The 25,461-nt window shown below is 39.4% G+C and overlaps 2 protein-coding genes across 3 annotated transcripts in view; one reads left to right on the top strand and one right to left on the bottom strand.

The window, feature by feature from the left end:
* The window catches only part of FXR1 (FMR1 autosomal homolog 1), a 36,297-nt gene extending 18,445 nt beyond the window's left edge, over positions 1-17,852 (top strand). The window contains exons 8-17 of one of the 2 annotated variants that reach the window (XM_069864790.1): positions 27-197; positions 5,160-5,238; positions 7,917-8,026; positions 8,968-9,054; positions 9,787-9,994; positions 11,502-11,705; positions 12,383-12,583; positions 13,325-13,405; positions 15,911-16,002; positions 16,835-17,852. In XM_069864790.1, the coding sequence (XP_069720891.1) occupies positions 27-197; positions 5,160-5,238; positions 7,917-8,026; positions 8,968-9,054; positions 9,787-9,994; positions 11,502-11,705; positions 12,383-12,583; positions 13,325-13,405; positions 15,911-16,002; positions 16,835-17,005 (1,404 nt within the window). In that variant the 3' untranslated portion in view covers positions 17,006-17,852. The remainder of the gene's footprint in view (positions 1-26; positions 198-5,159; positions 5,239-7,916; positions 8,027-8,967; positions 9,055-9,786; positions 9,995-11,501; positions 11,706-12,382; positions 12,584-13,324; positions 13,406-15,910; positions 16,003-16,834) is intronic. The other variant, XM_069864791.1, reaches the window with a different exon arrangement.
* An 841-nt stretch (positions 17,853-18,693) lies between these two features.
* DNAJC19 (DnaJ heat shock protein family (Hsp40) member C19) lies at positions 18,694-22,154 on the bottom strand. The gene is made up of 6 exons (XM_069864793.1): positions 22,066-22,154; positions 21,831-21,882; positions 21,476-21,549; positions 21,039-21,115; positions 20,674-20,744; positions 18,694-19,395 (listed from the first exon to the last, which is right to left on the bottom strand). The coding sequence occupies exons 1-6, from the start codon at positions 22,066-22,068 to the stop codon at positions 19,325-19,327; spliced, it is 348 nt and encodes a 115-aa protein (XP_069720894.1). The 5' UTR covers positions 22,069-22,154; the 3' UTR covers positions 18,694-19,324.
* Positions 22,155-25,461: the final 3,307 nt, after the last annotated feature.

Here is a 25,461-nt window from a genome sequence, read left to right as displayed (position 1 = left end):
GAATGAGTCTTACTTTTTCTCTGCAGTGCACAAAACAGCTTGCTGCGGCATTTCATGAGGAATTTGTTGTCAGAGAAGATTTGATGGGACTTGCTATAGGAACACATGGCAGTAACATACAACAAGCCAGAAAGGTTCCAGGTGTTACTGCCATCGAACTTGAGGAAGATACTGGTACTTTCAGAATCTATGGAGAGGTAAGGGGGAAACTTTGTATGAATCTGAGCATTTTGCTGTATACGTGCTTTTAGAGAGGCAAGAGCTGTACCCAGAACTAAGTACTGGAAATAACTAAGTAGTCATCTGAGTGTCTGTGTTTGTGCAGTGGCAGCTTGTACTACATCTGTTTGAAACAAATTGCAGCAGTGACCTCCGTAAGATGTGTTCTGTTCTAACTAGTCCACGTGCTGATGCACAAAATCTATAACTGCACTGTGTGTCTTGGTCAAAGAAGTATCACTTGCTCTCCTACTTGACCATAGATCTGTTGTTTTTTTCCTTCAGACTGTATATGCTGTTCTTGTTGGTTCTTCTCTTCCCCCCCATTTCAGTTCATATGTTTTGCTGTATGGTTTGTGTTGCTCTGACCTAGCCCAATGTTTTGAAGCATTTATCTTCAGCTTCTATCCCTTTTATTTTGGCAATTAACGCTGTCTTTGGCAAAATAATGCTGGTTTGCTCCAAGTAAACTCCATTTGTGTCACTCTAACTGATGTGCTTTAAATTTCACAAGTCTGTGAAACTTAGCTGGTCTTTGGACCAAAGCAGTGATCTGTTCAAGAGACACTACTGTCACCAGGGCCCTGCCTGAACACTTCTTGAGTGTTTTTATCCTGTGTTACTAGCTCTACAGGTGCTACTAACACCTGAGTGTCTGGTGTTAGCACTTTTAGAAATCCTTGGGTGTCTGCTGTTTCAGAAACCTGTGGTCTTGAATTACACTCCACGCATGTCGGGAGTAGAACTTGGTTGTGATCAAGGGGTTGGATGAAGTTGATATTGTGAAGGGAGAGACAAATTTCAGTATCTCTGAAGTTCTGTCCTTATTTTGGAACCCTTAAAGATTTCCAGGGTATCACGGTGGTATCATGTTTCTTTAACCCTGTACTACCAGTAAATGACATCTTGCAGTTCATGAAGAAGAATCAGACAAGTTTAAACACAGTACAATGTCTAGTGTATTCCAGTTTTGATCTCTTATGTGAATGATGTGATGCTGAAATTTGTGGAAAGGTTGTGACTGTCACCAGCCTCTTACAGTAGTGCACAGCAATGATTATAAATACCAGATGCCTCCTAAAAAAAAATGCCTTCAGACAGACACATCCGGCCTTGCCTTTCCTAGAAATGATAGCTGCTTCTAAAAAAGCCAGGCAACCTAAATATTCCGTGTGACAAGGATTTCAGCGTCCATGTATACTGGTTTACTCTTTTTGCCTCTTTTCAGCTGAAGTCGGCAAGCAGCCAGACCTTGATGGCTGAACTCATGGGCATACAATTTTAGGCTGTGAGATGTGTGGGTGTAGTGATCTGGTGACCTTGACATTGTAGTCATGGTCTGACTGTCTCAGGTAGCTAATGTTTTGCTTACAGATAAAAGTTCAGTGTTGTTCAGGGCCAGAATCTTTAAAGGAAGGAGCAGGGGTATTGAACTTCTGCTTGAACTGCTGCTTGCAATACCTGTTTCAGAGACCACAGTACTGTGAACTTCAGAGCTTGAACAGTGAGTGGCCATTCCTACTTCTGAAATTTTGTACTTCCCCAGAGAGGGAGAGCCTTGTTAGAAAGCTGCATTATGGGCAGAATTGAATCACATTAAATTCTTGAGCAATTCTTAACACTTGAGCCTTTTATACCATTTTTTTTAAAACATGCATGACTGTATGATAACCATTCCTTTGGACAGATGGATAACAAGGTTCTATCTATCCTGGTTTTTTAAGGAGACTATTAATTCTTGGTTTCCATTTGGTGAAAACAAGTAAAATAATTTTTCCTTTGGAACTTTAATGCGTTCAGTTCCATTTACAGTAGGAGAGTATTATGCCTTTTTATTTCTTGAAAAAAGACTTGTATTACAACGGAAAAAGCATTATTCCCTGCCATGACTTTGGACAGCTTTGTCTTTATTTCTATGGGATAAGTCTTCAAGTGATTCCCAGAGGTAGTGTTGTTTTGTCCATTATGGAAAGTCTAAAGTAGGTATCAGGACTTTGGACATGCTTTTGAAACCTTGTCTCAAACTGGTGTAAGACTCCTGAGACAGATCCACTGTTTGTAATAGGAGTACATTCCACCAGTGTGTAGCCCCTACATCTGCATTAGTGATTGTGGTAGAAAACATTTTCCCTGAAATCTCCAGCCATGCAGTTCTTGTTTGGTTCTCCCATGTAGAAGTCTGCTGCTGCAAAAGGTATATTGCCGAGTTTGGAAAAACTGGCATTTACTCTATCTGTTAAAGGTTTTTCAGGTCACCTGGACATGTCTTGATTGTAAGGGGTGACCAAAGCAAGAATGGACATGTAGACTGTCATTCCAAGTCAGAAAGGTAGTTACTAGGAACTGGAGTTCTTCAAGGTCTTCAGTCCATGTGCACACTGATTTTTAGAGAGAGAGAAATTTATTTTTTTTTGAGTTACTCTCTGTAAGGAACTGAGAGTGCATTGTCCAAATCATTCTGTTATATGCTATCTCCTGTTGCCATGTGAGTCAGTCATACAGGTTGTACCTGCATGAAAATCCTGAGCACTTGTGGCAAAGTGTCGATGGGTATATAGGTGTGCTGGAGAACAGGGTTTACTGGCAGTGGTTTATTTTCTCATTCTGGCTCTGCTTCTGTGAAAACAGTCAGTGTTCCTTCATCTCTATTTGGGAAAGAATTGGTAAACACACGTCTAAGGCAGGACTTTGTGAAGGGTTTAATTAATTGTCCTATTTGTGGAGTTCATTGAAGGTGAAAAATTGCTGATGTGTGTTGAAGTGTGTATCACTTCAACAGTGCTTTGAGTATGCAGCGTAGCCTCTGCTTCCTTCGACTTCCTGTTCAGCAATCTTTCATGCTTTATTGCTTGTTTCATTATCTTGAAATCAAATTTGACCATGTTTCTTGTGCTGTCATTTTAACATATGGCTGAAGTAGAGGTATATAAATCTTTTGTTCTAGGACTTCTCTAACGTGATTGAAATATGCAGGAGCTGGTGGTACTCCTATAGTGTATGTTGCCTAAAAAATGGCAGGTGAAAGGACTGGGTTATCAGTGTAAAATGGAAACTCTGCACAGAAGCTGTCATTTCTGACTAGGTGCTGATATTCTTTCCTTAATTCTGCACTTGTTTGGAAGCTTTGTTTCTTGATTCAGCATCTGCATAACCTCAATTAACTGTCAGTTAATTTTGGTTGTGTAATAATAAAGCTATAAGAGAGCATAGGAGCTCTCCTTGCTAACCAATGATATTGACATGTTTTGGACAACATTGTAAATGAACTGTGGCCAGAAACCAGCATTCTGTAAGGAGGAGTGCCTGGGTTGTTACTTGCAATGTAGAGGTAATACGATTAGGATAGATTCGTTAATGCAGTACCCTATTTTAGCAGTCACTATAGATTTCAGGTTGCACTGGTGTGATTTGCCCACAGTTACAGGAGAGTTGTTTGTCTGAAGGTGCTTGTGGTTCAGGTTTAGCTTCCTATCAGGCATTAGACTGGAGAGAAACAGAAGTAAAAGAACTTTTGTAGAGAAAATTGAAAATGTCCTACCTATAGCCAGTTCTAGTAAGGCTTGGTCTGCTGTATCTGTAGCTGTGATACCTGCAGTGGTGTAGCCCTTTGGAATCCCCGCATTGCCTGACTGCTGCCAGTCTTGTGTAGACCACTCTGCTCTGCCAGGAAGTCCTGTTCCTGAAAATCCCAACGGGTTGTGTGGTGGGCAAGCATTGTGAGTGCACACACCTAGAGGAGTAGCTACTTCTGTAATTTTGGCAGCGTTTATTCACTGAGGATTCTATGTGTGAATACCAAGCAGCAGTGCTTGATATGAAGACATGCATGCAAAATGGGTCTGTCTGTTACAGCAAAGGTTCTGTGGTGTATTTTCTTGATTTCTTTCCATTCTCTTGACTGCTGAGTAAGAGAACAGAAACCTCACAGAAGAGCGAAATTGTAACAGCTGTTTTATTTAGGCTATTCTGAAAAATCAGTACACCTTTCTTACAGAAAACACTAAAGCCAATCACTACTTACAGTGAGTCTGTAAAGTTTTGTGGAGAGATTGCCCTTCAGCCTTGGAAATGCTTTATCTTCATCAGGTGACATAATCTTTAGGTACTGTCAAGAGACAAATTAATCTAAAATTCATTTTCTCCTTCCCCATTTTCCCACGTGTTCCTCTGGGAAATATAGTAATGTGTATTGTACATTATAAATAACTTCAAACATTGCAAAATAAATTCATATTGCTGACAATATCAGTGGTAGCACAGTTTCTGTTGAGGAAAACTAGATACATCCAAAGCAGTTAGAGGGGAATGCAGAGATTAAACTATAGCTTTGTGGCTTGTCCCTCTAATTGTAGCCATATAACTACTCGTTCACTGCAACATCAGGTGAAATGAGATGTAGGATCCTAAGTTTTTTAACATCATATTTCTGTAAGAGGAAATCTCTATGAATGCTGGTAGGACATCTTACAGATTTATTTCTTTTCAATACAGAATCTTTGTGGTAATTGTTACATTGCTTTGCGTAAAAATGGATTCTAGATATGAAAATTGTGTTTTTATTTCAGAGAAAAGGAATACAATTAGCTGTTTTTTTCCCAATTAATGTCTACCAGAAACTGTTTCAGGATATATCTGTAACATGCATTATGTCTGGGGTTTACTTGTGATAAGGTGCAGATAATATTTTAAAATGTCTCCAAATAGCATAGGAAAAGTTGGTTTATTCTTTACTGATGCTTTACTTTGCTACTGTTTTGTTTCTGGGCATTTTACTTAATTGTTTCCTTTACATTTGAGTCAAAACTACATGAATCTTATCTCTGTTCTTGTGATGTTTCTAATGTTTGGAAGGCTAGCAGCTGTTGCTACAAGGTTTTATTTTTATTTGTGAATGTAATATGTTAAAACCCCCCCAATTTTTTTTTTTAATTCCTTTCCAGACTGCTGATGCCGTAAAAAAGGCTAGAAGTTACTTGGAATTTGTGGAGGATTTTATTCAAGTTCCCAGAAATCTTGTTGGTATGTAATACTGCTAAAACTTGAAAACTTGGGGAAAGGGAGCTTAATCAGCATGACTTTGCAAAGGAGATTTAGATGCCAGTTCAATATTCACTTTCTCTATCTGAGTAGGAAGTGATTAATCTTTTAAAACTGTATGTATCAGGGAATTATGTAGATATTACATCCATTATTATTAAATAGTACTTTGTCGGGATTTTAGCACTTGAAATGGTTTGATTATGGACTTGTACTCTCTCATTTAATGGTAATAATTGAAGTTCAGATTCTAAGAAAAGTATCTAAATTGATTACTTAGAAGTGCTGAAATGAAATTCCAGAATGAAATGTGGAAGTGCTGCAGTTAAGTTGCAAGAATGACAGAAGACAATTCTGGCATTATTGCTCGCTCCTGGGTTCCAGTTTGTTAGAGGTGATGGTTGGGTGGTGTTGGGCTGCTGTCTTAACAAGCAGCACTTGTCAGTCTCATCCTAGAGAATCTCATCTCATGCCTAGAATGGGTGTTTTCCATGTCTCCTGAAAATGCATATTATGGTAGTTTCTGTATCATAAGCTGCCTAAAGGTGAGGCTAATCTCTGCTCCCCTACAAGAGAAACACATTTTTCCCTAGTCTAGTCTTTGCAGAGTACTTTTTCCAGGTCTCCTTCTCCACCTACCTGCTTCTTGTGCTTTCTGAGTCTGGCAGCTTCCTGCTCTACGTTACCAGCTTGCAGGCAATGCTAGTATGAAGGGAGTATTAAGAGTGCAAGTGTTGTACCTTGTTCAACAGCAGTTTGAGTTATCCAAAGCAGAAATTGGCAGCTGTGCTTTAACCTCCTGTCATTTTGGGCTTAGAGCTTGCATATTACAGACTGAATATTTAAATAGTTCACATGCAAACTCCTAAAAATTAACACTTCCAAGGGTTTGTAACTTAAAGCTTTAGTGTTTTGTTGTTGTGTTTTTTAATAGGATCTCTGCAAATTTTATTTGCTAAATTTTAAAGCTTGTTTTAACATTCGGCAAATAATTTTTTAGTTTGTACATGAACCCAATTTTTTTCCTCTAATCTCATTCAGCAAACGTAGTTGAACCAAGGAACTTGGCTAAATCTAGTGTTCTACAAAGCAATATTTTGGGGAGGTTTGGATGGCATTTTAACTAATGTGCCTGTGCCCATATAGGAACCATGGCAGTAGTCACAGCAGTGCATTTAACTGAAAATGCTGCTTTAAAACAATTACATACAAGTTTAAGACTAAGGCAGACACCCTTTCCACAGCAGATGTCATACATGTAAATAGACATTTAGAGACACTTTATCACAGAATGACCTGAGTTGGAAGGGACCCACAAGGATCACAGAGTCCAAATCCTATCCCTGCACAGAACAAACCCAAAATTTACACTGTATGCCTTGAGTGCATTGCCAAAGTGCTTCTTGACTGTTGTCAGGCTTGGTGCCATGATCGCTTTCTTGGGGAGCCTGGGACACTCAAGCTGAAAGAACAGTAGTGATTGTTAGTGACTCAGGTTGAAGATCTTGCACCATGCTCAGTGCATTTCTTTCTGTACTGAGAAAGAAGAGTGCTGTCTGCTGAAATGCCAGTGTTAGCTACTGAAGCTTCTTGGCACTGAGGATTTTTTCCCAAATACTGGCTAGCCATTACCCATAGAAAGATGTTTAGCAGTAGAGTGAGTGTGATTTATCTTAGTAGTAGTAGCAGGATCACTGTGCGAAGAAAGTTGTAGGCATACAGAATGATAGGCTGTAGCAAGTTTTTTTTTAAGACAAACGGATAGCAAAAACCAACCAAACAAACAAACCCTGCTGAGCTCTTTAACTGTTGAGGAAAGAAAACAATTTTTAATGCTTTTTGCACTTTGCTGTGTTTATATCTGCTGTACATGTTCTTTATGCAGCCTTCTGTCACACAATTATGGCTGTTTCATGCTTTTCTCAGAAGTGCTACCTTCCTCCACTCATAATTTAAACACAAAAGGTCAGATACCTATAGCTGGGATGGAAAAATGTTTCCATACAACTGTAGTGTAAGGGAGAGCTAAAATATTTGAGTAAGGGAGCAAAGGAGTCGCTTTTTTGCGATCTAAACTTACAAGTTAGGAACAACCTTTTGGCTTATGTTGAGTGCATTATCTCAAAATCAATATCTTAAAGGTAATATACTAGTAGGGGTAGTGGTCATGTTTGCTGTGAAGGCAAAAATAATTTTCAGATTTTTTTTTTTTCAGAGGTTTCTGAACAACTGTCTATTGTATATGCCAGTCAAAATCTGAGGGAAATTTGAGTAAGGGTACTTGTGGAGCCAGGGAGTCCAAATAATTTTGGTATATAAATTTAAAGCAGGCATTTGCAAAGCTTCCGTGCCATTTTACTTTTAGTCTGGTTCTGCTTGAAGCTTGTATGTAGTGGTGATCTTCATCAATACTTTACATGGTATGCATATATAGTTTAGTCTTCGAAGCTTTTACTTTTCCTGGCACAGCGTGGGGTTGGGTTTTTTTTGTTTGTTTTTTTTTTTGTACCTCTGTGAAATAGGACAAAACTTTGCTACAAAGTGAATGGTAAAGGAGAGTCAAGTGGTTGCTACATTGTTATACATAACTTAAAATATAAAAAAAACCATTAAAGTATTTTGCACGTGGGTGCAAAATTAACCATTCTTACCCTCTGAAGGAAAAGTTATTGGAAAAAATGGAAAAGTGATTCAGGAGATTGTAGACAAGTCTGGAGTCGTCAGGGTGAGAATTGAAGGAGATAATGAAAATAAACTGCCCCGTGAAGATGTAAGTACTTTATTCTTTCTTCCTATGATTAGGTTCTTATTTTCAAAACCAGTCACATGGAATCTTTTAACAAAGAATATGTAGGACAATATATGCAGAAATTGTGAATTTCTGGGGCATGACTCAAATGAGTTAAAGTGCCTCCTTACAGCATCAGAATGGGATCACTGTTTCATCTCTTCATCACTGTGCAGTTCATAAACGCAGCCTTCGTGGCTTGTGCACAGTTTTCTCATGACCTGCCTCTAACAGTGATGATGTCCATGTTATGAAAACGGGGCATCTCTGAGGTTTTCTAGGGTAGATGCTTGTGGATTATTTAACAAAGCTAGTCTTAGAACTTTTCTGTGGTTATCAAGAGAGCAATTTTTAAGTTTTTTTTCAAACTGGCATCTTGCAGCAAACTTTTTATTAAACAGTTGAAGAAAGGATTTTTTGGTTTTTTTGCTGCTGAAGTAAGACCTTTTTTTAATCTTTGTACCTTAGCTGCATAACTAATTTGGGATTGATAGTCTTAGTAATGTTTGCATATTTTAAATACATGAGAACATAAGAGAAAATGTTGTAAAGGTGCATCATCATGTAAAGTTGGTTTAATTAACCACTGGATGCTACTTGGTGAAGTATGGATGTTTCTTCACACTTACTGTGAAAGCAGTTCTGTTGCATGGCGGGGAATATAAGCAATGTGTGACAAGTTACCCTAACTGCCAGAATAGGTTGTTGGGAAGGCTGGATAGTCTTTAACATATAAGCCTCTGCCCTCACTCCAGTCTCAGCTATTTCTGGTACATCTTTGCAGCCCAAAATCCAGTTATGATCTTTGCTTGTATAGCTCACTTTTGTAATGTAAACAGATTTTCTTAATAATTTAAACAGAAAGCAGTGTTTTGATAATGACTTCTTTCCTGAAAATAAGATTTGATGTTTTATTTCTACAGGGAATGGTACCATTTGTATTTGTTGGTACTAAAGAAAGCATTGGAAATGTCCAAGTTCTTTTAGAATACCACATTGCGTATCTAAAGGTAAGTGTATTTCAGAAGACAGAATCTGTAGAGGAAAGTCATTAAAGTAACAGGATTTTTGAGCAACGGATTTGGTGAGATTTGCAGTTCATAAAGTGTTCTTCTCTAGACCAGGATTTAAGGTTTGGTGCTTTACAAGCACCCCTTGCCCATAGGTGTTCTGGAGACTTTTAAAAATATTATTATGGTTGCTTTGTCCTGTTGGTGTTGAAACGATTGGACAGTGATGAACACTTTTTTTTAAGTGGCATTTGGAAAGTAATATGCAATTTTTGTCTGTGATAGAAATTCCATCCTACCCCAACAGAGCATTAACTTTCAGAGCAATAAACTTTAAGAGTAACACACTAATACTATGTAGGATTAGAACAATTACCTGTTTAGTTCAGTTGGCCTTGTATTGAGTTGTGGTGTTGACTTAACAGAAATAATGAATGAATGTGAGTAGGTTATGTTATTGGGTAGCCTTTTTTAAATTTAACTTAAAACTTGTGAAGTGTAGTTAAGAAAGGTAATAATAGTAATTTAAGAGATTGGTTTTAGATTTCTTCCAAAGCTCAGAGATTGCAGAACTCTTAGTTGAGTTTTTTCATTTGCAGTCACCTTCAAGATGGTGTTACCTCTCCTACAGGAATGCTAGTTTTTAAGATGACTGGATGGACGATGGTATTTTGTGAGGGGAAAGAACATTTCTTTATCAGTGTTTTTTTTTCTTTGCTTCCTTCTGTGTAGGAGGTAGAACAACTAAGACTGGAAAGGCTCCAGATTGATGAACAATTGCGCCAAATTGGTATGGGTTTCAGACCTTCTTCCGCTAGAGTTCCTGAAAAAGAAAAAGGTTATACAACTGATGAGAGCACCCTCTCCTCAGTGCAAGGTTCCAGATCCTACAGTGGAAGAGGGAGAGGCCGCAGGGGCCCTAATTACACATCTGGATACGGTAAGTTTCCTTGAGCATCTGTTGAGCAAATCCTCGGTTTAGTTCTGAATCCATAACAGTCTCTAGGTTCCTGTGTGTTGAGCGTTGTTGAGCGGTGGTAGGAGTGAAAATTTAGAATTGCCTTTTTTACAAAACACCTAGGTAGATTTACATTCTTGTTGGAGTTAAGTTTTGAATTGAAAAAATGAGCAAACAAGACTGGTAAGATCTTGGCCTTCAGCAATAGTAGTTACGTCATATGAAGCTGAGAGAGAAAGAGCTACAGATACTGTTCGGGGCACGCATGTCAAAACAGACATTTGAAACTAGTGTTATTTGTTCTGATTGAGGAGGAGAGAAAACATTTTTCTATGATCATGTCCATCTTAGGAATGTTCTTTTGAAAAGTAAAGCACAATAACTTAAAATGGAGACAGTACAGAATCCTGGCTTTTTTAAAATTCTATCAGGAACTCACTGGGTTTGTTTAAGATGTAGTGAGATATTCTGATGTGTTTTTAAATTCATGAGGAACTGTTATTCAGTTTCCTGGAAGTGGTGCGCATCCTCTTTCCATTCAGTGGCAGCTTCCCAAATGGAGACAGCCTGCATTTCTTTGTGAAATAAATCTACATTGAAACATTGGTGCCCTAGTTATTACCAAAAAATAATCTGTTTATTCCACACAGTAAATCAGACTTGATCATCTACGTGTAGCTCACTTCTGCTACAAAGTTAGACCAGTTCTTGTTTTGGATTATATAATCTGCCATTGACTGTAGCTTCCAGGATCATGCCATGTTGGTCAGGTTGATTCTGCTGGTAATATTAATGTTCATAACTTCAGGTTTTACTCTTTCCCAATGAATTGTTTGACTAAACTGTAATGAAGGTTGTTCAGTTTGTTCATATACATTCAGACTTGCATTTGGGAAAATTGCTAGTGGTCTCCTGCCCCAAATGGCAAGAATTGCATGGTAGAACCATATGGGTCTAAATACCTTTATTCTGGAATGGTTAGTCAGGAGAGTTTCTGGATGCTTAAAATAAGTAGTGTTGAATTTTTAAGTAGTAAAAAGCTATGTGGATTTGGTTTGCTCAGAGACAGTGGGATATTATGGATGCTATTTAATATAAACAGTTAAATTTTTCAAGCAGCATTACAACAGCCAGAAGAGGTTGCTTAGCAACAGCCACCAGCTATAAGGTGGCAAAGTTGTCCTTGGAAATTTCAGAGAAGTTGCCTAGAAACTGCACCAAATGCCTGCAGTGCATACACAAAGAGAAGGAATGCTGTTTAGTCCTTGATTTATCCATGCACGTACATTACAGTTTTGGGAATATTTGAGGCCTTTTTTCTGATGTTATTAGAAACAAGCTTATGTTGAGAATCTTAGAAATGAAGGCAACTAATATGCTTGTATACAATATAGATAGAGCATGTTTTTATACATGAATGTCTGTGTAATATAAAATTGCATCTACATTTATATATTCCTTTCCAATTTTCTTTTCCTTCTTGTACAAGGTACAAACTCTGAGCTCTCTAATCCCTCCGAAACAGAATCTGAGAGAAAAGATGAACTTAGCGACTGGTCATTGGCAGGAGAAGATGATAGAGAAAGCAGACATCAGCGTGACAATAGACGACGTCCTGGAGGACGAGGACGTAGTATGTCTGGAGGTCGTGGGCGTGGTGGACCTCGTGGTGGCAAGTCCTCCATTAGCTCTGGTATTGTGCCTCAAACGTATTTTCTATTTAGTTTTTATTCTTGGCAATTTTCTATATAACTTCTTACTATTGTAAAATACACCCTTTTATACGTTACAGTCTTAATACACTGGGATTTGAGTGGAGCTGTGTGACAGTTTATCATACTGTGGTGTTAGATTCTTCTTCCGCTCATGATGTTCTTAATTTCCTTCCTGTGCTACACAAACACCATGATGATACTATCCCAAGTTTATAGATCTTTGGCATGTTACCTATGGTCACTTACATTTAGATGTGGGATGAGGGAAGAAATCAAAGAAGGGCAGTTAGGTTTTATTAGAATTTGACTGTTCTAATTTGTAACGCCTGAATGGTGTCAAAAGTCCTGTGCTGCTGGGCAGTGAAAGCTATAGTACACATTTAGCAGTTTTGAGTGAGAGTTCTCTTAAGTCTCACCTTGGAAGTCTTTGTGATGAAATAATGCAAGTGCCTGTTGCAGTGCCTCTGAATACTTGCTGTTGGGTTAAGTCTGAGAGGAACCGGTATGAAACTATACACACTGTAGTTGTGTGTGTTACCCCTTTTCGTAAGGTTCCTTTGTTTTTTGAAACTTTCAAACGCAGATTTAAGTCAGCCTAGGAATGCAATTATATGGAACTACAGTGTCTTAAGATGGAAACTCTTTTTCTGTTTAGTGCTTAAAGATCCAGACAGCAACCCCTACAGCTTGCTTGATAACACAGAGTCAGACCAGACTGTGGATACCGATGCTAGTGAATCTCACCACAGTAGTAACCGGCGCAGGAGGTCACGCCGGCGAAGGACTGATGAAGATGCTGTTCTTATGGATGGAATGACAGAGTCTGATACAGCTTCTGTTAATGAGAATGGTTTAGGTATGTAAACGCTCGGATGACAGTCCCAGCAAAAGCTATGAAAAAATGTTTTGTCCATGTAAGTGTAGTGAAACACTTGTTTTTGTTAGTGATGAATCATTGTTCTGTTAAAGGTTGCTGTCAATTAAAAAAGACTTCCTCCGTGGCTTTGCCATGAAATCTCCTGTTTACTGAGCTCCACTAGTATTTTCATATGCCTCTTCTGTAAAAACTGATGGAGACACAAAAGACTAACTTGTTTCCCATTAGTACTGCTGTTTTCATAGAAATAGTACTGCTGGGTCAGCGTTTTATTTTGTCCTTTGTAACCGCAGTCTTGGTGAAGGAGAGCCACTTCAGTAGCTGTTAATTTGTCTCTACCTAGCTTCTGCTTAAGGACTTCCCTCAGTAAATTTTCTGAATTATGAGACAAGAATATAATCTCTTAATAAAGTAGAAAAAAAACTAAACCCTCTCTTATGGGTTATGTGGCTAAAATTTAATATATGATTATTTATTAAATAAATTAAATGTGAGGTCATTAAGCATATGCCTAAATGTTTTAATGAGCCAAGAGCAAAAAAGTAAAATCTAGCTTTTGCATTATTGTGTGCTTTCCATATAAAATGTTTTTCTTTCAGCCTGTCTTATTTAGCTTGTCTGTTTAACAGAAACTATTTTAAATGCCCCATGCAACTGCTGAAGAATTTATTTATTTATTTTATAATCAGAAATAGTTCATGGTAAATTTTGCAATTGCAGATGATAGTGACAAAAAACCCCAGCGACGCAATCGTAGCCGCAGGCGTCGCTTCAGGGGTCAGGCAGAAGATAGACAGCCAGGTAATTCGAGTGGAGCTGTGGGTAATCTCAGGTCAAAAGCATGAGAGAATGTTGTGTCTGCTCTTTTACATATAGCTGCATAATGTAAAAAGGTTACTCAATAACTAATAAGACTACTAGATAAAGATGAAAGACATTTCTTCTACTGTGAGAACTTATCAAAGTTCTTAATCTGTCTAATGAAACTAATTTGTAATGTCTAACTTTTTGCTTGGACATACGAGTTACGCTTCTGATCCAGTTCTCACTGCAGTCAATAGCAAAACCGCTGTTGACTTCAGCCGTCCGGGATCAAGGCAAACATGAAGGTTCATGATCCGCACTCACTTGCATCTGTGCACTTGCACTGAATGTGACACAACCTTTTCAGCACGGGCTGAGAAGCCAAGAGTTGGGGTGGCAGGGATGCGGGTGCCCTGGCAGAGCACTGTGAGGGAGCTCATGTGGCGTCTGCCAGTTCCGTGCTCGTATCAAACTGCTGCTATCAGTCCTCGGCTTTTGCGAATATTTGTAAGTCATCTACAAATTGAGGGTGGGAAGGAGGAGGAATTTAAATGACAATGCATGTTTCCAATTTTTTGTTGTTGTGGCTTGTTGCACTTCTGTGTGTACTAACACTCGAAATGTTAAAGGTGAACTAGCTCATGTTCAATAAGGCCCTACTTAGAAAATGCTTCTGCATACATGGCATAAGGTAGGAACAGGTCTTCTAGATTGATAGGCTCAAAATTTCACCCCTCCTTGTCTTCCTTGGATCTGTGGTGCTCATACAGCATTTGATGAAGAAGAAAAAAGTTGTGTTACACAAAGTAAAATTTGGGGGCAGAAAAAAATCCATCCCACCCCGCTAAAAAAACGAAACCCAAAGTGACCCATTACTTCTTGATATTCTAGTTTTATAACAGAGATACGAGTTTATAAGGGGGCAGAAAAAGGAAAAATGGATTTATTTACTTCTAAGAAAGTGATTTCAACCAGCAACACAGATGTTAGTTATCTCTACAGAAGCCATGGTATTTCTCTTCTAAATCTAAGTATTCCAAGAATAAAACAAAATTTCACAAACAAGATTTATCGGGGTTCTTTCCTGGTGACATCTTTGTTTGAACTACCATTTTCAGTTTGCATACTAAGTATTTTTAAATACATCAGTTAAAAGGATTGGTAGTTGTTACACTCTCTTTTTGAAAAATGCTCTAATAATTTAATCTCTTCACGAATACTTAGGGAGTGCATAGTGAGTGAAATTAAGACAGAAGGAACTTCTTCCCTTAAATGCTACCAATGTACTTCAGTCATTTAGTTGTATTACTTGATTTACATTGCTCTGCATTTTGGGTTCCTACTACATACATGCATATTAAGCGTTGCTGTCTTACACTGCGTGCATGAACGCGCCTCATCTTTACATTAGAGGAGTTCGGTACAGAACCTTGTTTTAAAGAAGTAATTTTCCATCTGCAGAAACCCACTCAGCCTTGACAGCTGTACAAGGACCCAGTTGTAAGAAGTCCAGTTACTGTAACAGAAAATTCATGTGCTGCCCTTCCTATTCTGATGTGGGTTTCACACAGGCATTCCTAAATCCAGAAAAATAGTTCACCTGAATGCATGATATACTAAATAAAATTGACTGTACTGTTCAATAGATAATGCTTGCCAACTCTTAATATGCTTTAGCTCATCAAAGATACAAGCGTTATTTAAATTTGTAGTGCTATGTATTCTAAAGATAGAATTGACTCTCAATTGGTGTGGTTATAAGAGGGCAGGATAAGACAAAACCCAGGCTACAAGGAGATATGCTGAAGTGGTAAGAAGAAAAAGGGGTCAGAAAATTCCTGGCCATCATCCAGTAAGTGTAGCCCTAACAGTGCAAACATGGCTGTTCAGCCTTTGAGCATGGACTGGCTCATAGAGTCTTCAAGTGTCTGTACACATGCCACAACTAATCCACCCACCCACAAGCCAGAGTTAACTGTGCGGATTGCATTTTGAATACCAGGAGGAGGGCGAGTTCTCTTGCCAATTGCTCCATGAAGTAACAAAGATTTGAATGCTGCTCTATCGTAAGTGATACCATACTCTGAACCTCCCCCAATTCTTTTCATGTTTTATCTCCATTTCATTACTGTGAAACTTCACTGCTCAGGATAGTAGAACCCTAGTGACTAAACTACAGACTGTTTAAGCCTGCAGTCTGATCTCTTCAAACCCATTAGAGAAAGCCCTTATTTTTCCTTAAAATTTACAGTTGGACCAATATTACTGCTGTATTAAATTTAAGATTCCACCTTCAGATCACAATGTTACCACCAATTTTAGTGACAGTTGAATGTAACAGAAACAAATTGATCCTTGCTATGTAGTTGGTACCTGTAAGCGGAAGGCCTTTTGTAGATGTCTCCCAGTTACAGCGTAGCTTGTACAGAAAAGTCATATGAAGCGTAATGCTAAATTAGACTTCTGATGTGAGCATCACTCTTAATTTTTTTCCTTGAACAGTAACAGTAGCTGATTATATATCACGAGCTGAATCGCAAAGTAGACAGAGAAACCCTCCAAAGGAGACACTAGCCAAAACCAAGAAAGAGACGGTAAGATACTTTTTTAATGTATGTTTCTTTTTCTGTATGTTTCTTTGTCTTCCCCTGCAGCACAACTGTAAAGGAGTGCTTTGTTTAGATTGCCCTCATTTGATTAGAAATGCATTTCAGTTAAAAAATAAATCATAGAAAGCAAAAATGGCCTGGAGTAAACAGAAGTGACCTTGTCTCATAAACTGTCACTGCTGCCTTCAGGGACCACATGTAATGCTCACATTCAGGCTGTATGCATTTTAAAATACTACACTTGCTAAGACAGCATTATATAATAAAATGTGAAAATTATCTATGGGTGAGTCTTGAGAACTTTTAGTGACTTGTAGAAATTATTTTAGAAATAATTTTGCAGAGATTATAGATTCAAGTTCTGCTCTCCTTAAAGGGTTAGAGTGGCATTGTGTATTATTAAAAAAAAATATTCAGAACTAAATAGAGCAGAATTCTTTTACTTCTAGAGTAACATTGAACTTACTGCCACATTGTCAGAGTTTAGCAAAATAAGAAAGATCCATTGCTATAAAATAAACAAAATCTAGTCTTCGTATAGACTTTGAATGGCATTGGCTTAGAAAAATAGAAATAAATTGCTCTGGGTATACTGTCTGAGAGTTACCTGGGCATGGTTTCCTTGGAAACACCCAATACAGAAGTACCGTATAAATGACAAGCTAAGTAATAGGATGCTGTAGACGATGGGATACTGGCACAGACAGACAAGAGATGTTTCCTGTTGCAATGTTGCTGTGTGAGCCAGAGCAAAATTCAGATTACACGCTATGTTTTCACGGAATTTTTACTATTATCTTCTTTTTGGTTTTGCAAGGCAAAAGATGCGATTGATGAGAACAGCCCTTCCGAAAAGGCCGTTAATGGTCCTGCTACAGCTTCTGGGGATGAGCCTTCTAAACTACAGCACAGTCCTGATGAAAAGAAAGTTACTGTTCAAGAGGATGGAAATAATCAGGAAGAAGCAGTGCTGAATGGTGTTTCATAAACCGATGTTCCTAGTTTACAGTTCTTTTACATTACATTTAAAATAGTGCTTGTATAAGCTTGCCAAAGATAGAATATGGATCGCCAGTCTTGACACCGCACTTTCAGTTCCTCCATTTTGGAATACAGAAAGGGGAGGGATCCTGAAGAAATCATATGTTAAACATACTTTGACACCTACTGTGTTATAAATATATCATCAGATGTGCCTTGAGATAGTATATGTAACATTTAAATAAACAAAATTGCTGGCTAGAGGAAATGTTATTTTGTTTTCAAAATATGGCAAAGATGTGAGGGGGATCCCTAACATAATACTCTTTATGAAAGCATTAGCTGCTTTTGTTACATTTTTAATAATATGCAACCACTTCTTCACCTGAGGAATACTAGAAAGAAATGCAGTCTAAAATATTTTGCACTGAAATGTAATTTCTCCATTAGTTTAGTCTGGAAACTGGTCTGTTTTAATACATGTTTTTTAAATGCTGTATGTAGAGGAAAAAATCTGCAGACCACTGGAATACATTTGTTAAATCTCATAATCTGCAGGGATACTGGGTGACATTGGCAGTGACTGTTCTACATTGAGGCTTTGTTTGGTTTATTTATTAAACTGTACAGTATTTAAAAATCAAACATAGCTTTAGTTAACACTAAGCTGAATTAGTCATGTCCATTAAGACATAACCTGAACTACTGAAAAGATCAATTTCCAGAAAGTTTATTCTGTATAAACTACATATGTTAGTCCTTAGTAGAGTATTTTTATTTTTGTTTTGGTTGTTTGATGTGCAATATGTTTTTTTGTATGCTGGTAGTAAAAGAAAATAAACTTTGATCTTCCATCTGTTGACTGTTTCTATAAGAAATATAAAATACGATTGACTTTAAGGTTTTCAAGCTGTCAGCACTTAACAATTGAAACACTTGTGAGGCAGCTTGAACCTTTAACCCTAGAGTCTTATAACATGCTAATCTTCCATTCTTTAAGGTAATGGTGTAAAACATCAGTTAACAAGTCTAAAACAGACTATTTATCACCTAACCTGGACTAACATCCATGGGAGTTAACCACATGTAGTTGTTGATGGAGAAGTAGAAGCATGACCTGCTAACTCATCTCTTCAGGCCTGTGAGCAGGAGCAATGCAGCCAGAAATACAGGTATTGAAAAACAGCTGGGAGGAGGGAGCTGTGAGAAGTCAAAGCAAAGGGGGAGTGAAGTTGTGCTGCCTTGGAAAAGGAAAAAGCTGTCTTGCCTGATTTTGTCAAAAGTAAGGACAAAAACCAGGTATTGTGAACCAGTCTGACTGCAACTGCAGTAGAGCTGTGCCTGCTAGGGCTATGTATGTATTTCACTTAAGGGTATGCAAGTGCCTAAGTTGACTGAAGTGCTGGCACCCAGTGCTCACACTATGCTGAAGGATGGGCACTAACATTGCCATGTGCTGCAGAGCAGTTGTCATAGCTGCAGAAAGAGGCGCAAGATTCTTGGGGTCTAGCAGAGCTCCTGGGCTTACCAGGGCAGCTGCTGGGGTAGATCAGGCTTCGCGCAGCATGGTAAATCCAGCTCAGGGATCATCAGTTGTCTGTGTAAAGAGTTCCTGTTTCCTAATCACTATCACTGCAAACCTTTGGATGCAAATTCTAACTTTGTAGTGTAAAATGATGTATAAAACTACAGCACTTGTATTACAAACTTGCAATTTATTAAATGCTATGAAATCCATTTCAGTTTTTAAACTGAAAGGTACTAAAAAATCTGGGCCATTCCAGACCCATCAGTAACACTTAAGAAACTCAATCAACCTTGTTTTTCACAAGGCAAAGACATTCGAATGCGTTGTTTCCTATACTTTATTTCTTCAGAGACAACCACACATCTGTCCCAGTCCTTCCCATCAAATCAATCCTCTTGGTTTTTTTCCACCCTTTCCCCAGCCTGGGTCATCATGCTAACTCTGGCATAAAGCAGTGTGAGCTTTAAACACAGATAGCTTAACAAAAATAAGGTAATGGCACCTAAGTCTACCTGTATCTGATAACATGCAGTGGTCAAACCATTTTACTGCTCTCTTATGCTGAAAACAGCAGTGGCAGATTTTGCTGCTTAATAAAGATCAGCTATGGAAAATAAAACCTTTAAGCCTCACTCCTTCACACATTTCTCCAAAAAGTGACTGAGTGGGGAGGGAAAGACCTCCCCTGAATTCACATTCCCAGCTTCATTTACAGTAAGTCAAAGATTGACATTAGAACTTTTCTTAAGCAATTTATAAAAAACTAATCATTTGCATGAACAAACACTCTTGATTTTCTCATTTTTTAGCTTGGTCTTCCAGTAAATCTTTAGCTTCATTGATTTTGGCTGCTACATATGGAGAACCACCTAGAAGAAAGATAAGCTCACATCACAGAAAGAAAATATTTTTTTCATCTGATGTGTTGTTAATAATGCCACTATACACAGGAGAAAAGTGAGAGTATGGTCTGAAAGTTATTCAGAACTAACTGCATTATGGCTGAGGCTACATAAGTTTACACATACAGTCACTGCAGTTGTTACATGTGCAGTCAGCTCATTCCCGTTCTGTTACCTTTGTTTATTGGCATATTGGCATGTTTTTTCTCCTCCACTTTTATCACTCATAAGTGAATTGGTTGCTAATGACTTGGCACAGTTTGCTGTGAAGAGAAAAGCATTAAACTAACCAGCCTGCCTGCAGAGGAATCTTCCCCCCCCCTAGTTCAAGGCCAACATGTGAACTGTGCTGTACCAGTGGGCTGGTTCAGTTTTCACACTGCACACAAATGACTTGTGAAGATACTGGAACAGAACCCGTAACTGGCCATGAGGTGCAGAGATCTGTAACATGTAAACTCTCTACTAGTACTAGAATTATTCTATTTACTTGAAGCTTAATTTAACTTATTTAGATCATGTAAAACGTGAAATCCTCCTAGCAGTCTTTAAGGTTCTGCATATTCAATAAAGTTAGTTTTGCAGTTAACTTCCACTAGATGTTACCTATTAAAGCCATATCCCAAGGATGATTTTGGGGCATAAAAGTAAGGAAGTTCAACAGCCATTCTGCCTTTAAGTGAGGATTAAAAAGTTAAATGCCAAGCACTAACACATGATTTTGACTCAAAAGAAGTTAACAGACTTTAGAACGGGTACAAATGCCTTAAGTTATTAACTTAAAGCATGAGATTCTGAGCTTCCCAAGTATCACAAACAAATATTTTGTAGTTCAGTGTCTTCAGCAGGCACAGATGGCTCAAGACCTGCACTGATGGTGGACTCCCAACGCACTTGTTTAAACAAAGGCAAACTCATACTCGTACATAAAGTGCACAAACATACGCTGGCCTTTCATCTAAAATCAAGACAATTTTAAATCTCATTTTAACAAATCTTATTTTATATACAGGGAAAATAGAGCAAGTAACAAGCTAACCTGCTGAATCTGCCTGCCTGCTTTAGAGCATTCAAATACAAAAATATGCTCCAAAGCTACAAGGATTATGGTACTCTGACATGTTTTCACTTAGTGTTTTCTGGGGTTTCTTTAGTAGCTGAGGAAATACCAGTCACTTCTCCCCTACAGAGTTCTAGTAATCTGTGTTATAAACATGTACAATTAATCAGTGCCAATTTACATACCTTTGTCTGGATGATTCAGAAGCATGATACGTCTATGAGCTTCTCTGATTTTACTTCTGTTGGCTGTAGGGCTTTAAAAGAGAGAAAATCCTGACTTAAAGGAACCTGTATGCAGGTCTGGAATCTGCTTGCAATTTGCAAGATGTATGCAAGTCCAGATAAGAGTTGGAAGCAAGGAATCCCAAGCAAGCACAGAAAATCCTGAAAGGCTGCTTCGTATTTCTGGACTTGGCAATGACGCTCCCAGGGGAAGTTGGGCATGGGACAGTCTTAAGCACTGAGAATTACTTCCTTTTTAAACCAGGCCAAAACCAAGGTAACACCTTAGCCTCCCTTTTAGCTTTGATTTCTAATACATTTCTTACCTCACTCCTAGTATTAAAGCTGCTTCTCGTTTAGTCATTTTGGGTTCAAATCCTCCTCTGTAATAACCACTGAAGGTCTGAAAGAAAAAACTTGTTCGTTTAAAAATCACTTTCACGTTTAACTTCATCAGTTAAAACAACTCACTATGGCCCTAGTAGCCACTCAGCTTTTAGTCTGTAAGAATACCACAAAGCTTTTTTCGCACTTTAAGAAATTCAGTTGTAGTATCATTACATGAGTATGTAAACTTGTCAAAACAAGTTCTCTGTTTGTCAACCACCACCAGAATTGCTGAGCTTCATTCTGTTATTACAAACAAAATTATGTTGAGGATTAGAAGAAAATACAGCAAAGCCATACAGAGACAATGGCGTGTAGTCAATTCACCAAGTAATCTTTTAAATAAAAAGGTGCTACTGATAAAACAAAAACTTACAGGTTTTGGTAGATTCTGAAGCGCCTGTTTTACTTGTGGCTCCATTTGCTTCATAGCTTTTAGGGCATAGCGACCTTGAAGGAAACAGTGTTGAACAGGGCCAAGTCAAGTTATAATAACGATTTAGCAACCCAGTGCAACTGGTAACTTCTGGATTAGGATGCAGAATAAACTTGCCGGGGACATAAAAAAGTAATAACTTTGACCTTTTCTATCATTACAGCCACACTTCTTAACACAGGCCCTGCCAAGAGCGTCCTCTATCAGCTGCTGAACTGCCCTGAGAGCCCTCAGCGCCGCAGCGGGCACCGCCGGGACCAGCCGAGCCTCCAGCGTCCTCCCACCGCCCACAAACCTGCAAATCCAGCCGCCGCGATGGTCAGCCCGACCGCCACCATCGTGCTGGCCTGCGGGGGGGAGACAGAAGCATTTATTTACCAAAGGAAAAGGTAAAAAGCCCCCGCGGCGGTCTCCGACAGCGGACACGCGGGGCTCGGTGCGGCTGGGGGGAAGAAGCGCCGGGGGACCCCCGAGCCGCGCTCCTCGGCCCGGGAAGGGCTCGGGACCCGACGGCCCCGGCCCGCGCTCACCATGGCCGCGCCGGCCCCGCGCGCCGTACGGCAACCGGGCCTGCCGCAAAGCTGCCGCCGGCTGTCGTAAAACGGGGAGGGAGCGGCGGGCACCGCCCCGCGGCGGGAGGGGACGGGGCAGGGCGGGCAGCGGGGAGGGGGCAGAGCCCGGGGCAGAGCTGGCGGGGTGGTGGGGGGACAGGGTCAGAGCGCAGAGGAGGGGCCGCAACCGTGGGGCCGGGGCGCCTCAGAGGTGATGGTGCGGAGCTCATTCTTGCTGTGCGGTTCTGTCCCTCATCTAGAGCCTTCTCGCCCACCGGATTAAATTTTTAGAAAAAGAAGGTTTTCTTCCATCCCCCCTTTTTTTTGTCTTTCATAGAAGGATAGAATCATAGAATCACCAGGTTGGAAAAGACCCATCGTAATTTGCGTCCCCCTCTCTGAGCGTCCCGTTTCCCTGGCGGCCTCCCTCCTGTCCCCAGGCCCTGCCCGCCGCTCCCAAGGGTTCGGCGCTGACGGAGCCTCCGGGCGGCCTGGGGAGATGATGGGGTGCCAGGCACTGCTTCCAGATGGACAAGCCCAGTTATTTAATTGCTTAAGTTTACTACAAAAATCAGGGAGAATTACACACCTGGCACTTGGGTTTGAATAGTATCAATAACAGTGTCGTTTGTTAATAATGCAGTGTCGAGTGTCCGTCTGTCTGACTGTGGTTCCAGTCTGAAGTCACAGTTTTGGAAATGGAAAATCGCGGCAGTGAGACCATGGCAGTGATTCGCCCTATGGTCACAACTCAAAGCTCTGACTAGTATTCAGTTTGCAGAAGTGAAAAGCTCTAGGGTCATGCTCCATGCCTGTAGATCGTGTCAGCATTCAATGCCACGCTTTCTTACCTGTGGCTAAATTACCATGGTATATGTAGCATCACTGTGTCGTTAAATCGATAATCATAATTATTTGACCATAGTGTGGATGACACTAATTATAAACTGAGATTCTCTCACTTGGTAAGAATGGTTGTGGATTTTTTTTTTATGAAAAAAAGCAAGATTTCACTGTCATTTGACACAAGGTGTGAAGTGTGTGTGTGTGGCAGGTAGCATATCCATGCTCATGACAATCACAAGAGAATCTGTCTGACTCGCAGTGGGCATTATTTGACTTCCTAGCTCATTTAAAAAACAGGTATGATTGTTGGAAAGTGATGGAGAGGCATGGTGTTTAATTGCTAGTAAATTAGTCACAAAGTCCCTGGAAATTAACTAAGAAATACAGAATTTAGATGTGAATACATTCTCTCTCAATGATTTCTGAAGTTGTTTGATACTTACCATCTTTTACCTGTCTTGTCCTGAGTTATGCTTCTTATTTGAGGGAAAAAAAAGGAGATAATGCTGACATGTTTGATTCAGTAGGGCTATTATGTTATTATTACTCTTGAGTCTTCATTTCTGAAATTGACATTCTGCCTGATGTGGTGCTGAAACTTGCATGTCCCTGCTGTGAAAGTCTGTTATTAGGAAAACAAGCTTGTGGTAGTTGTAGCAAAGAAATTGGAAAGAGTGCGCTGACAATTAATTGTACTGAGGAGTAATTCTCCAGAATGATGGTCCTGATTCTTAGGTTTCCCCACATGAAGATCATCACAGGATCAAGTCCTGAATCAGCTATCAGGTATGCTCTGGTTCCTTCATATAACATAGGTTCAGATTTGCAACAGAACCTGCTTCTCTTCTACCTAAAGAATACAACTGAAATGTCAACATTGTCAGCCAGCAAGGAAAATTTGAGCAGAGCAGAGAGCAGAAGGTGGGGCAGGAGCAGGAAAAAGAAAGCTACAGGCCTAGAAGAAAGCTTTATTGGTGTTCTTCAGTCATGAGTTTATAGGGAGCTTTCTCTAGATATTGTTTTTCTGAGGCAAGAGCAGAGAGTTTTGCAGGTTTGTTGGTGATGTTAAGGTTGAAAGTTCAAATTGCAATGTGCAGGTTGATGACGGAAGCTGTAATAGGCACTGTTGGGCTTGCATGTTGCTCTTGGTTTGCTTGTTACATTGCATTAACAAGAATCGCTGGATTACATAGAACCCTCAAGAGGGAGGGGGAGATTGCTCCTTTTCTTTAAAGAGCAGCTGACTGGCTTTGGGAGAGAAGACTCAAGACTGTAGGCAGAGCATGAAAGAAATGAAAAGGCCTCAGCAAAGAACAGGCATTCTTTTGCTCAAGTGTGGATACTGTTGAAAGGATTAGGAGGCGTACAGTCAGACTTTTAAATGGTAAGAAGGAGAACTTCCTAGGGACTAAGCAGAGACTGTTTCAACCCAAACAGCTATTTAATTAACTGAAACCAAGCAGGAAAAACATTACCTTCTAAATACATAGCCGACAAGAAATAATTTGTGTGTAAACCTTTTCACGGCTTTGTTTTGTTAGGACTATTGAATAAAAGTGTTGCTGAGAGACTGGTATATGTGGAACAGAGGATATGTGTCTGCAGTATTGTAAGTTTTTCAGTTGTGGCTTTGTTGTTGCTTTTGGTTTGTTTTTTTTCTTGAAACATGCAAGCTTATCTGGATTTCACTTAGGAAGAAACCTGCTCTCTGATGGACTGCTGAACAGTGAAGCACATCCTGCTGTCACTTCAGTAGTGACATGCAGCCATCAAGTGGAAAGGGAGCAAGATGAGATCAGCACATCAACTGGCTTTTTTTCTGGGAGAAGCCTAAAGGGTAGTCTAGGTCTTCTGGAACACCTCATTTGGGAAGGAGAGAAAAGGATTAGGGACACCTCTAAATCTCTCCTTACAGTATGGACATTGGGGAGGTGGGGCCTTACCAGACCATTCTTTGCAAGCAGAATCAAGTATTTAAGAAAACTTAGTAGTAAGTGTGGTCACCAATAGCAGGAGAAATAACACAAAATCAGAAAACTTGCTGCTGGTGTCTCAGATCTTCAGCAAACACACTATTTCTCAGAGTATTTGACACTGGCACAGTTATCTTCTGTTCTTTTATTAAGGATTGTTGCTAATTTCTATAAATCCATATAAATAAAGCCTGTGTGGTGGTCCCCTGTGTTCCAGATAAAAGCTCTAGCCACTGGCTTGTGGGAGAGACAGAGGCTTGTTTCTTCATTCCAGTAAATACTTCTAAATTATTTGAAATGTCAGAGAATGCATTTCCCTCATCGCTGACTAATTTCATCAGCCTCACCCTGGGACATCTCACTGTATCCTATGCACAGGTTGATTAATCTCTGCCTGTCATACATAAACCAGAATTTGTCCCTCCATGATGGAAAAATAATGATTGTGTGACAGAGCATAATGTAATACTTCATGACAGAATATGTGGTGCAAGTTTTGGGTGGGTTGTTTTTATTTTTCCTTCTTTGAATTTGTGCTTAAAGGTACTGCTAATGA

The sequence above is a fragment of the Phaenicophaeus curvirostris genome, chromosome 10 (genome assembly GCF_032191515.1).
Source record: "Phaenicophaeus curvirostris isolate KB17595 chromosome 10, BPBGC_Pcur_1.0, whole genome shotgun sequence".
Lineage (NCBI taxonomy): Eukaryota > Metazoa > Chordata > Aves > Cuculiformes > Cuculidae > Phaenicophaeus > Phaenicophaeus curvirostris.
Note: the sequence above shows the minus strand (reverse complement) of the source record. Positions and strands in the feature narration are given on the sequence as shown.